General features: G+C 40.5%; 1 protein-coding gene across 1 annotated transcript in view; it reads right to left on the bottom strand.

Moving 5' to 3' along the window:
- Nucleotides 1-1148: 1148 nt before the first annotated feature.
- usp46 (ubiquitin specific peptidase 46) overlaps nucleotides 1149-13746 on the bottom strand; it is a 25176-nt gene continuing 12578 nt past the window's right edge. Inside the window, exons 4-9 of the mRNA XM_072682671.1 lie at nucleotides 12666-12904; nucleotides 9988-10064; nucleotides 9653-9736; nucleotides 8611-8808; nucleotides 8350-8428; nucleotides 1149-8030 (exon numbers count right to left, since the gene is read on the bottom strand). Of these exons, the coding sequence (XP_072538772.1) occupies nucleotides 7929-8030; nucleotides 8350-8428; nucleotides 8611-8808; nucleotides 9653-9736; nucleotides 9988-10064; nucleotides 12666-12904 (779 nt within the window). The 3' untranslated portion in view covers nucleotides 1149-7928. The remainder of the gene's footprint in view (nucleotides 8031-8349; nucleotides 8429-8610; nucleotides 8809-9652; nucleotides 9737-9987; nucleotides 10065-12665; nucleotides 12905-13746) is intronic.

Here is a 13746-nt window from a genome sequence, read left to right as displayed (position 1 = left end):
CCTGTGTCCGCAATGGGTGCACCTTGAAGTAGCTGAATTCAATAATTAGAAGCAGTGTCTGGATACGTCAGGACAGAAGTGTATTGATTTACAGTGTTATTGCAGTAGGTTTTCAGCCTTGACATTTTAATCCCCACTTTGAAAGCATCCTGTTTATTCATTTACATAATAAATTATAATTTATGATATTCATTCCTGATGCTGTACACTGTTTTAACAGTTCATCCTTCTGTATATATCTAAAATTATTATTTTTTTTAATTTACAGCTCCCCAGACAAAAGATTAGTTATCTTGTGTGTGTAAGGTGGTAATAACTCCAGGCTCCTGCAGGTGGCGTCACACGAGAATGATGGGGCTATAAATACCTGCAGGGTGTGTGAAGGGATTTATAGATTGAGAAGCGGTGGTGGGATGTGTGGGATATGGGCCATAAGCAGATGCTAATGACTGGCAAAAAGGAGTGATTGCATTTAGGGGCGTGGCCGAAGACCATAGTGTGAAGGAAGTAGCTGAATCTGCATGCGTATGGAAGCGCACGGTTATACGGGTCTACCAGCAGTGGCAAAAATCCCAGTCCACAGGAAATTCTGGTCAGAATTATTGTCGAAATTGCATCGCCATCTGCTGGAGCCTGAAGATACTACCACCTGAACCACACCATATAGCATATGAGGCCATATAAGGCTTTCTACTAGATTTTAGGGCCAGGAGGTGAGGATCTGATTGCATTCAGCAACAAGAGTGAGGTCAGGAAGTTGGATGATCACCACCCCACCTCATCTCAAAAGTATTGAATGGCACCCCATCATCTTTGCTGGGGGCCTTCATACTCCTCTAGCCCACACCTGGCATTACGCATGGTGCCAACAGGTTCATGATTATCTGCTCCAGAAAGTCCTATTCTATTGGCATATCTTTTACAGGGACTAGACAAGCTGTGTGCATTTGCAATGGGTGCAACTTAGTATATAGATCTTTATATTTATAAAATATAAAATAAGGACAATTTATATTATATACAAAATATAATAAATTATTCTTTTTCTCTCTTTATGAATGTAATAAATTGGGTGTATTTTAGGACTCAACATATTGCAAAAGTATTTGTCATGCAAAATACACTCAAACAGACATAAGCTCTCTTCCATCCACCATTTATTTTCCTTTAAGACACCACCGTCCAGTCTACATAATAAATCCACTTTACAGCCTTAGAATTGCAGCTCCTCTTGAGTTTAAAAATATATAATTTCTTTCTATCAGACATTCTACATATCTTTATGTACAGTTGCATCTCACACAAATAAAACAGGGTTTTTTTCTTGAGGAGTTTTCCACGTTCCAGTTTTAGAGGAGTGTATTTGTGTGTGTGTGTGTGTGTGTGTCTATGTGTATGCAGGGATTTGGCACAAAATCAGACTTGTGTTTGATCAGGAACATTGAGAGCAGCACACGTTCACAGCTACAGGAAATGAGGCTTCAGTACCAGTATGAGAAGGTATCACTGGGAAGTGTACACACTACACACACTCTCGTACTTCACACTCACACGGACAAAAACACAACATTCTCGCCAGCTGCTTCCCTACTTTGAGATGTGGCAAAGCAGAAGGCTGATTTGTTGTGGGTGCTGAAGGACATGTCTGTCTAACAAGCATCATTTCTGCATAGTCAAATTGAAGCTGTTGTTACACAGTGATGACAAATTTCTAGTGTAGTGACAAGTTACACAGACGTATATATGTATCATACAACTGTGTCCTATTAGCCTTGCTGGTTATGGCTGATGTTAGCTACAGGTTTTCATGTTGTAAGGGGTTATGTTACATGATCGTTTGAAGTGATGACCTCAAAAATTCAATCAGTAGTATCGGTCATGACAGTTAACGCTAGCAAGAACATGTCCCTGTTAAATTACTGAACACGGTCTGTCTTTAAAGCTGATGACAGCATCCAGCATCCGTCACAACAAGTTTATAGCATGGTTAGGTCTGTGTTATGCAGTAGGGTTCAAGAAAAAAGTGTTACAGAGCTTTGAAAAGGATAACAGCTCTATAACAGCTCTATTACTGGTGGTATTAATCATATTATAGCATTAATATTTCTTGTATGTGTGAGTGTGTTCACTTAATCTATTGGGGCAACATGTAAAATTCAATGTATTTGGTTTGGTGGGAAAATGTATACATTTCTGTTTATTTGTGAAAGCCATTTATGGATAGTATAATAATGAGAAATTACACACACAAGAAATGTCAGTGCTATATGATGATCCATGTTGCTATTATTAGAGAAAGAACGCTGTATTTATAGTACAGTGCTTACAACGAATGCACTGTACAGAGTTCACCATTCTGAATGCTAATGTTTGCTAGACAGTGTTTATCCATCACTTTAGAATAATCTAGACACTTCCGTTTGTTTTTCTTTACAGACTCCCACTTATTTTTTGAGTCCTGTTCCACAGGACAAGCATTTTCTAATTATTTTATACAACATGCTGGAACAAACTGGAGTGGAGTGGAGAGAAAGGGCCGACAAAGTAACAAGCAGATCATTACGTCAAATGGTGTGCCATGATACTTGCCATATACAATTTAAAGTGTCAAACCGGGTCAAATGGGTCACAGCCTGAACTGCCTGGAGGGATGGAGTTCCACCAGGAAAGAGTACATCGAGAAATTATTCAATTACAAAGGAGAGGAATGGGTTAATAACGGATGTTTCCTGGGAGCAAGTTCAGGTTAAGTGGCATGCTCGGAAGTGAAGAAAACAGAGCACAAAGACTTAAGGAGCATCTTCGCTCTTCTGTAAAGTCTGGAGGCTCTGGGTTGTCAGTGCAGAGGTTTGATATCTTCATTAGAGGAGCACTCTCTGTGATCTACAGAGAACATATTGTTCAGATTGCAGAGGCAATGAGTCATATTTGCACCTTTTTGTTCTTGCAGTAAAAGTGCTGGAGAAGTAACCTTTACTTATTTTCCTTATGCAATACTCAATTTACTTATTAATAAAGCATCAAATTACAATTGAAATGAGACTTACTGTAACTCTTATTACTAGAGAATGTCAAGATGATAACACTATGAATTCGAAGGCTATCTACATAGGGACTTTATATCACATACATAAGCACTGCACAATGCTTCAGTATTTATACAAGCTATATCCGTATTCCCCAGATGATCATTCATATGGTTTAAGAAGTAAATAACATTGCCAGTTTAAAAACAGTGTTATAAATGGAACAATTGGAACAAAAGTCCCCTCCTGAACGATACAATGTAAACCACTTCAGAGAACATCTGTCGTTTTGTAATGACTGGCATGAACTGCTCATAAATCATCTATGTATTCTTTGTAAGTATGTTATTCAATGCCTATGCATGCGCTACGAAGCCCTTATGTAAGCAGCCTTCAAATAAAGTGTTACCAAAAGGTTGACCGATACCGATCGGGGGGCGGGGCTGGATAGCACATGAACCTTTCCAGGCAAACTTGATAATGCACGGTCGCGCAGGGCTCTGGTAATCTTCCCTGTATTGTCCCTTAAGGTGAAATGCACAAAACCAGGGATTTCTACACTGGCTGTAATTGGGTTCTGCAGCCATGAGTGAGGCTTGTAATGCCATGCAGCAGTTAAATGAGGAACTGCAGGAACTCGCAAAATATGGACTGTAAAGTAAGATCTGACCAGCTCTCAAGATCAGCTAAATTATTGACCCAACAGCACAGTGCATGATACAATGCTGAATTTTCCATCACAACTTTTCTCGTCTCTACTAAAAGGATCAGAGTTCTTCTGTGTGTTTGCTGTGCACTGGTGCAACTGCAGTACCACTGTTAAGTCTCTGTGGATTTACAACACACACACACACACACATATGATGGTTAAAGCCACAAATTAAAAATGATCAACGAGAACAGCACAAGCCTGATTTTGTTTTTTCATGACAAACTTGAGCATCTATGTAACGCTGTATGAAAATGACATGGAATGTTCATCTCTGTCTTGCTGGACCCAGTCCATCACATACACTCAATCAAACTCAGCCCTTCATTCATAAGCTTTAGCAAACATGCTTGAATAATCTTAGATCTTCTGTTTTCATCATTCTGTGTCTAGAGACTGTCCTCACAATAGCGATCGCCCTCTTAGACAAATGCCCTTCATGTATGTCATAACTTTCCTATTAATAAAAGGCTTTAATCCCTGTACAGGGCTTGTAACAACCTTCGTCGCTCATTACTGGCTCTGGAAGCCAGTTTAGGACACCATACTCCTTCCTACAACCAGTAGAGAGAGACAAGAGAAACTTCCCCACACTATCTTTATGGTAATGCTATAGTAAGATTGCTAACGAAATGGAGGTTGCTTCACATGTGTAAAGCTTCACAAAATTTTTGAGTATGCAAGCCAGCAATCTGGAATTTGTGTCACGATGAACATTGATGCTTGTACTGTTCATTCACAGGTCTCAGGGTTTTTAAGAAATGGCTATGACTTCTTTGACTGCACTACACACCTAAACTGCTCTAGATCAGTGGTTCCTGGTTTCTAGTCCTGGCTCTGGAGTAGCTCCTTTCATTCACATTTTTGGGGCCCAGACCCACCAAGTCAACTGGGAATAACAAGTGTCACCTAAGACCTATTCTAACACACTCGCTCCAACTCAGGACAGGCTTTAATGAGCTTTTAGTTGGATCATGTGCGAGCAGAGAAAACATGCCTGATTGTCAGTCCAGATGAAGGCCTGAAAAACATAAAAGCCATTTTAGTGTTTCCCAGTTCAATTAAATTCCTAGGACCTCAGGATGGTCCACAGTTCAGTCAGATTCAGGAAAATAAGGATGGTGCCCACTTCAGTCAAATTCAGGTAAGTCAGGATGGTCCACAGTTCAGTCGAATTTAGGTAAGTCAGGTTGGTCCACAGTTCAGTCAAATTTAAGGAGGTCAGGATGGTCCACAGTTCAGTCGAATTCAGGTAAGTCAGGTTGGTCCGCAGTTCAGTCAAATTTAAGGAGGTCAGGGTGGTCCACAGTTCAGTCAAATTCAGCTAAGTCAGGTTGGTCCACAGTTCAGTCAAATTTAGGGAAGTCAGATTGGTCCACAGTTCAGTCAAATTTAAGGAAGTCAGGATGGTCCACATTTCAGTTAAATTTAGGGAAGTCAGGATGGTCCACATTTCAGTTAAATTTAAGGAAGTCAGGATGGTCCACAGTTCAGTTAAATTTGAGGAAGTCAGGATGGTCCACATTTCAGTTAAATTTAAGGAAGTCAGGATGGTCCACTGTTCAGTCAAATTTAGGTAAGTCAGGATGGTCCACAGTTCAGTCAAATTTAAGGAAGTCAGGATGGTCCACAGTTCAGTCAAATTTAAGGAGGTCAGGATGGTCCACAGTTCAGTCGAATTCAGGAAAGTCAGGTTGGTCCACAGTTCAGTCGAATTTAGGTAAGTCAGGGTGGTCCACAGTTCAGTCAAATTTAAAGTGGTCAGGATGATCCACAGTTCAGTCGAATTCAGGAAAGTCAGGTTGGTCCACAGTTCAGTCGAATTTAGGTAAGTCAGGGTGGTCCACAGTTCAGTCAAATTTAAAGAGGTCAGGATGATCCACAGTTCAGGCGAATTCAGGGAAATAAAGATGGCGCCCACTGTAGTCAAATTTAGCGACCTCAGGGTGGGTCACAGTTTTGTCAAATTCAGGGAAAAAGAATAGTTCACATTTTAACGCCATCTCAAATGCTAGTGCACCTGAAACAAGCAATAGTGAACACTGCAGTTCTGCTGCGAGCTGGATTACCATTAAAATTCTGTTGGGAAACACTGATCCTGACTAAAACCAGAAATTCATGTGTTCTAGACAGCTCAAAGCAGTAGAGCTATAATCAGCTTTCACCTTCCTTTCTTATGTCAGGGAACATATTGAGAAAGTCTTTTGCAGTCTTTGATATAAGCCTAAAAGTAAAGCAGAACCACTTCGAATCACTCATCTTTAACTAGATTAATAGCAGTAGGATGGGGTGAACTCCAGAGCATACCTGACTGAATTGTTTTTAACCAGTTTGCACCTTTTACTCCAAAGTGGCTAGCAACAGCACTGCAAATTAAAGCCATGGTCTTCAATGGCAGTTAGGTAACAACAGTGTTACGTAAATAAAAGGCAAGACAAACTAGAAGGCGCTAGTTTCAGCCTTGAAACTTGGCTCCGTAGAAGGATCACTGTGTGTTCAACAGTAACTTCAAAAGAGATGAAGGACTTTCTCCCTCGCACAGTCTGTTGCTGATGTAAGGCAATAAGGACTTTGCTGACCTCAAATCTGTCTACTTCAGTGATTTGTGTGCATCTGTGTGGCCTGGTGACCATCATATGCATTATTCCAGTTTTCTTCAGAAGGGTCAATTACAGCTCAAAAAGCAAGCTAGGTCCATTAAGACTCAATTGGCCCTGCTGTGTAAATTGGTAAAGACTGGCCAAGGGTACTGATCGTACTTACAAAATTCCTTCAACAGAGCTGAACATATTGCACACACACACACACACACCTTTTTTTATAGTGCATTAACAGTCAATGGAAACGCACGTTCATGTCCATGTACTGTATATAAAACCACAGACCATACACACGATCACACTTTTCTGTACCTCAACCCAAAAGTGAACGGAACACAACACCTACAGTACAGAGAGGCTACAAAAAAGTGGATCAAACCAGTCTGAACTAGACTGTGGTAATTTGACTGCTTTGGGACAATAAGTTATGGAGGAATTGAACAGGGGTGCTGTTCACAAAGCAGGACTTTTCAGTTGGTCAGATAAAGCAAGAGGTCAAGATTGTCTAATAGGAATGCACTGCATGTTTCTCCTTAATCGTTATTACAGCATTGGGCTTTGCTATCCTGATCCTAAATGTGTCTCAAACCAGTTGTATGTGGTAATCAGATGCTCTTTGGATGTTTAGAGGAAATATGGTTGTTTGTCCATATTATGAAGCCCCAATCATGTTGAACGGCTACCTTAATTTAACCCTAGAAACATCCTTTATCTAACAATTAGAATGCTCTATTTCTGCAATAAGTTCATTTGAAGCCCTGTTAGTTGCTATTGCAATATTTATATCAATAAAACATTGCACTGTGGCTTTATCCTCAATTTTGCTTAGTCCTACCGATTAACAGAATACAAGGTAAATAACATTCCTATTGGACCATCTTCACTTTTAACTTAAGCTATCCAGCTGAATGGAAAGTCCGCCTGTGTCCCCCAAGGTATAAACAACGTAACATACACTTACAACACATAAAACATAAATTAAAACATTCTGTTCATTCACTAAATAAAACCAAAAGAAGAGAACCCCAAATTGGAACAAGAGCTCCAAAATGGAAGGAGAGGCCCTCTGGTATAAGTTACCCAAGAAGAGAGACAGTTTCCAGGCCACAGCAGTACCAAGATCTTGGAATGAGGTGTCAAGCTACCAGACTGGCCTCGCCGCTCCACATGGACTCTGTAGTGTATCGATTCCTTCAAGCTTTGTAAAAGCATCGTTGAATAAGCGTTTGTTCTGACACTTCCATAGTGTCTGTTGCTGTCTTTGTTGATGCTTTTGTTTATAAAGTGCCTTCAATATGCAGGTGCACCGACTGGGGGTCAGTTAGACAGGAGAATGTTTTCCCAGAGTACAGCAATCAACTGAGAGGAGAGAGGGGAATTCTGGAAAATTCTGTAGTGTTGGCAATAGTGAGGTCTGGGTGCTCTTGGCACAGGTTTCAGTAAAGGGTCCTGAGTGGGAGGGGATGGGGAGTGTTGACAGATGTGGTGGATATGGTCAGTGACTAAACTACACTTCTTCCCTTTCCGTTCATCCCCTCCTCTCTTGCTACCCCCATTGCACTTTCTGCTCTGTTCCTCCTCTGTCCACTGCTGTCACTCTCTGGACTGATAGAACAGGATGTATCCTGACTCAGAGTTCTTTGAAATGTCAGAAGTCAAACCATAGAACTCTTCTATCGCCTGTGCATCGATTTTCTGATGAAGAGAGAGAGAGAGAGAGAAAAAGAGAGGAAAAGAGAAAGCGAGAAAACAAGACATGAACACAACCATATTCATTCAGAAATGTGTGCAAACTTGTAGCATGCAGCCAACACAACTATGAGCATTGGCCTTTTTTTTTGCTGTGGATGCCACATAATAACACAATGCTTCTAGTGCAGACAATAAGGGCTACCATGCAAAGAACTGACTGCAAAGTCACTGGACAGATTAACAAGCTTGGAGGAGAGCACTAACTGGCAGTTCTTTCTAAATTTGTCTTTTTTAATAATATTTGATGGTTTAAAACACATACCTCTACGATGTCATCATCGAAGAGCAGCCAGAAGCCATGACTCTTCACTATTGTTATGTAGTGTCCTCTATTTGGTCCACTGGAAATACATATAAAATACACAGTAAAAACACAAAGATAAAACACAAGGGGAGTGTGCGTGTGAGCGGATGGATGCACAATGTGTGTAGTCTAATTCAAAGTGTGGTCACTATGTCCAGTGTGTAGGAGTGTATCTACTGATTTGAATTTGTGTGCACATCTAAGCATGTAGTCTAGTACCTGCCACAGTGAACCACCACAGCGACAAGGTCATACATGCGGTCCAGGTTGACGGCGTCTCCGGATGTGTTGAATAGCCGCAGCTCAAGGGGGAAGACCACGCGGTAGCTCAGCTTAGTGTATCGGTGCAACTGCTCCATATACTTAAAGCGCTTCAGGTGCAGGGCCAAGATCATGGGCAGCTTCTTCACTCGCATGCTAAAGAGACAACACACAAGCAATAAATACACATGCCAGGGGTGCAGCTACAGGGGGCGGGGGCTAGGCATGTCCTTAGGCTACACTCATGTATTTCAAAAGAAAACTCTAATGGGAGCATACCCTTGCCTTTTACATGAAAAACGGATATGGATTGACAGTTTGATCAACCAATAAGATTTTGACTTGAAATCATATGGGAGTGCTTCAAACTCAAAAGGGTATTCTAGTAGGCCCTTGTACATCAGCGATACATGCCTGAGTGTATAGTGTGTGCTAGCTAGCTACTACTGACCTAGCAAACAGTATCGTGTTTTTGAATAAGTTGCCATTGAAAAGCAATTTCTTTTGGAACTGAAAGGCAAGGAGCAGCTGTATGATCTAGTCACAGAACAATATGATTTGACAGAAAGGAGGATGGGTTTTGTATTCAAGTGAACGACTCTGGTGACATGAACTGTTTCTGCTTTTATTGCTGGCTGCTAGTTAAAATATTAAATTCTGTAGTGTTGCACTATTAACTATTAATTGTTGACAATTTTAAACATAACACTGTATATCATGTGGTCTTTCAGCCTTTGAAATGATGGTGTAGTTTATAAATTGCACATAATACATGTGATGACTATAGTATGAAAGGGTGATGATATGGTCATTTTTATTTGTATGATGTCTAGTGAAAGCACATGCCTAATAAGTACCATCCACTACTGATTACACATACTAAATATATAAATAAAAATAACAAATACAGACTCACTAATGGTAAATGTGATCCAATAATAATATATTTCTGATACATTAATGGATGTAATTAAAAATAACATTTTATAAACTCACTGACCGTTTCTGAGCCTCTTGCTTACTGCAGCAGGTTTCACAGTAGTATTTATATTCACTGCACAGTGTCTCCGTGTTGCTGAAGTCCCTGTTTTCACACACACACAGCAAGTTTAAACAAGGTGTGACCTTGAAAGTAGTGTACAAATCTGCTATGGAATACAAACCTTAATGTAAAAATAGATGTACTGATCATAGAATAAAGTACTAGAAAACTTAAACCTACACACGTGTACATCTTCACTATTAACAACAACACTACTGTCATTTGCATGCTATATCAGGTGTATTGTTGGCTTATATGCATATGTTTATAACCCAGAGAGTGTGGTTACATACCTGAGACAGTGTGTTATTGAAGTGTTCTGCTCAACGTCCACAGATAAATCCAAGAAGTCCTCATCTTTACTGCTGACCTGTTACAGGGAGGACAGACAAATCGGGTAAGTGTATTTGTTTAAAGATATATTCAGTTTAGCAGGCGTTTATTAGGTCATACTAACACTAACATTAAAATAAATACAAATAATATTAACACAAAAATTAGTGATTTGGACAAAATCTGGAGGAAGATTGAAGAATAAAAGTCCATCATGGCTCTGACCTCAGTTCTATGTGGAATGGACTACGCATATCCACAGACTACAAAGGGGGTAGAAATGCCTGCTGTAAACTTCAGGAGAGCTGCGCACTAACCATTTCTGTGTCAGAGGTGGTTAAACCCGTTAAGATGAAGTTAACAGGTAACAGGGTACCTGGGTCTGATGTCATGCCTAGATGTGTCCTTAGAGCATGTGCCAACCAGCTGGCAGAGGTTCTCAATGACATCTTTAACTTCTCTGTCAAAGACTGTCTTTGATTTCCACATGCTTTAAAGCAGCATTATGTGACAACTGGTATTTCTTGCTCCTGGGCTGCCACTTAAGTCAAGCGCATCTGCATTTCTGGACATGCTGGACAAGTGAAAGAAGCATGTGGACTGCAGTAGAGTAATATCACAAGATTTTACACAAATATGACCCGCTTCTCCAAATTTCCATAAAGTAGTAGGTCAAGCCTGGAGTAGCAACGATATAGATGCTACTCCACTTAATTTAATGTATAAATTGCCACAAAATGCTGATTTAAGTGAACCATCACTTTTCCAGTTCCCCCCCCAAAAAAACTGCTATCACCTGTCTGAATAACTACTACCCTGTTGCACCAACATCACCAGTCATGAAGTGTTTTGAGTACTATGGACCCTCAACAATTTGAATACCACTCAAACAGATTTGTGGACAACTCCATTACTCTGACAGTGCAAACCGCCCTCACTCACTTGGACAAGAAGAACACCTATGCAAGAACGCTGTTCATGGACTACAGCTCAGCATTCAACTGCATTCTGGACATCCTGACAAACAGACTCAGGTAGTGAAAATAGGAAACAGCTTCTCATTCACACTGACAGGGATGCTGTTTACATAGGACTGTGTAGCCAAGCACAAATCCAAATTTATTTGCAATCTGGTGATGTTATGACCATTCTGGGCCTCAAAGATGGAGATGAGAATGGTGCAATCAACATCAGCAAAACAAAGGAAATGATCATGATCTACAGAAGCTGCAAAATGATGGTCACTCTGTTCCTTGGTGTACACCTGGTCTCTCCACACCAACACAACTGTGAGATCTGCTTTTCAGCACATCCTCTTTCCGCAATGGCTCAAAAAATAGTAAGCATCTTCACATGCTGTAGAACGGTCTGGTATAGTAGCTACAATCTCTGTGACAACAAGCCCTTGAGGAGAGTGGTGAGGACAGCAAGAATTCATCATAGGCAGCAAATTCCCATCTTTACAATACTACAAATCTATCAGAGACAATGCCTGAGGAAAACTCGCAAAATCATGTCGGACATTGGTCTGTTTACCATGCTGACCTCTGGCACAAGTACAGTCTAGAAGAAAAACATGCTATAGATCAGCTTCTAACCACAGGCTTTCAGGTAATACACCTTATACACCTTCCACATTAAGGTGAATCTTTAGTTGTTCTCTTCCTCATAGAAATTTGTAACATATGTATTATCCAATATAGTTTGTATATGTGTTGTGTTCATCTTTGTGTCTGATGTATATCGTATAGAGTTTCTCCTATATGTTCTAAATATTTACTGCTATAGAGTAATTACCTGAGCTTTACCACAAGGATGAATGCACCTTAGCCTTTCAACAGTGAAAGAATACAATGAACAGGGCATTTTTAGCTCTAGAACAACTCCAGTGAGAAAAGCCCAGAGAGGTGCAAACCTGACTGGCTGTCAGTGTTGAATGTCACTCTTTTCTTGGACAGACCAGCCTCTGTTCAGACAAAGATGAACTCTGCTGACCGAGTATTCTCTTGTGTGAAATGAGTGATTAAAGGGGTGGAGAGAACAGTGGAGGAAAAAAGTGAGAGACGCTGTGAGATGACAAGGCCCTGACACCAATGGACTTCAGCTGCCACAGATAAAATAGCAAACTGGGTAAAAGGCTGAGACTTTTGTGTGATGGGTATGCTAGCCGCACCTAAAGCTGGATGAAAATGTTTTATCTGAATTTTAGATTTTTAGACTGAATCTAAGATCATAATAGATTCATTTATTGCTGCATTGTGAGCTACATATTAAAGTATATTATCTAATAAAGTAAGTAAAAGTATATTATTTATCTAAATTATTTAGCTATTATTTAGCCATGCTGAACTGTACTATTGTATCATACATTGTCAGAAACCTTGATATGGTTTTAGGCAAATATGTGAGGAGGCATGAGGTTTGTAATGCGTCAACTGGTGTATAAAAGCCTTCATTCTTCATTTCTCCAGTAGCTCCAGTGCATAACTAAGGAAGACAAAGTGATCAACTACATATGGGGTATGCAGTAAATGTCCAAATTATGATTTTAAACCCAGTTTGAAAACTGAAAAACAGACCCTAGTGCACAGTACATGGTCAGTGCTGGTAAAATGTCCAAACTAGCTAGAGCTCTCACCGTCTCACAGTTGAGGCAGCGTGTCTCATTGGTCAGGGTACCCTGGAAGATGTCGTGTACCCAGGTAGACTCGGCCTTGTTCTCTGGCTCAGTTTCAGCAGTGATGGCAGTCCCGTTGTTCTTCAGTCGGCCATTCTGTTTCTCCTGTTTCTTCTCTTCCTGCAGGATGTCAGCTACTGTGTTCAGCAGGTAGTTCAGGAACTCGTGAGCATCCTGCTGCATGTAGTTATCAAAGAGGTCTATGGTGGCAAGCAGAGAAAAGTGTGCAGTGTTAGTTGCTGTGTCTGTGGGTCACCTACTGATAATAATGAGCTTTTTTGATTGGCTGTTACCCAGATCATATTTGAAAGTACTGCAGCAGGAAAGTGATAGCGGGTCTGAGTAATGGTAACTTTACAAGTACACATATCATGTGGTGTACCACCATTACCGCTGGGTCTAATGTATCTGATACACTGGCTAAGAAACCTGTAGAGCTTGATGAGGGATGAGGGATTGATTTTTCCAGTTTCAACAGCTTAGACCAGCAAACTACAAAACGTTGAGATCTATTCACTAAACTACATACATACAGATTCCATGTCGGTACTCATCTGGCCATATACACACACATATGCAGCCTCTGTGAGTGGTAAGTGACACTGTGTGTGTGTGTGTGTGTGTGTGTGTGTGTGTGTGTGTGCGCGTATGCAGTCAGCTGACTGGTTTCTCTCTGACAGAGGCCTGTATTGTTCATTCATGGAGAGAGTGATCTAAAGTGAGACAGCAGAACAAGTCTTCTTTCATACCACCCACCTACACACACTCACACACTCACACACACACACACAATCCCTTACACCTGTCTCTCATTCCACAGATACACCATATTACACAGGGGTTTACTGTTAGTATGCAAGGGGAAGATGATAATGAACTGACCTTTACTAGGGCAACTACAGACCTGATAAAGATACCTAGAAAATATCTTGGCATATATACCGTTTCATACTGCCTATATATTTTACTGGACAAAATGAGCATGAGAGTACAGAATTAGTCAATGTCATTTTAACAGTCCAATCACTGACCAGGTCACTAC

Source organism: Salminus brasiliensis, chromosome 1 (assembly GCF_030463535.1).
Source record: "Salminus brasiliensis chromosome 1, fSalBra1.hap2, whole genome shotgun sequence".
NCBI lineage: Eukaryota > Metazoa > Chordata > Actinopteri > Characiformes > Bryconidae > Salminus > Salminus brasiliensis.
Note: the sequence above shows the minus strand (reverse complement) of the source record. Positions and strands in the feature narration are given on the sequence as shown.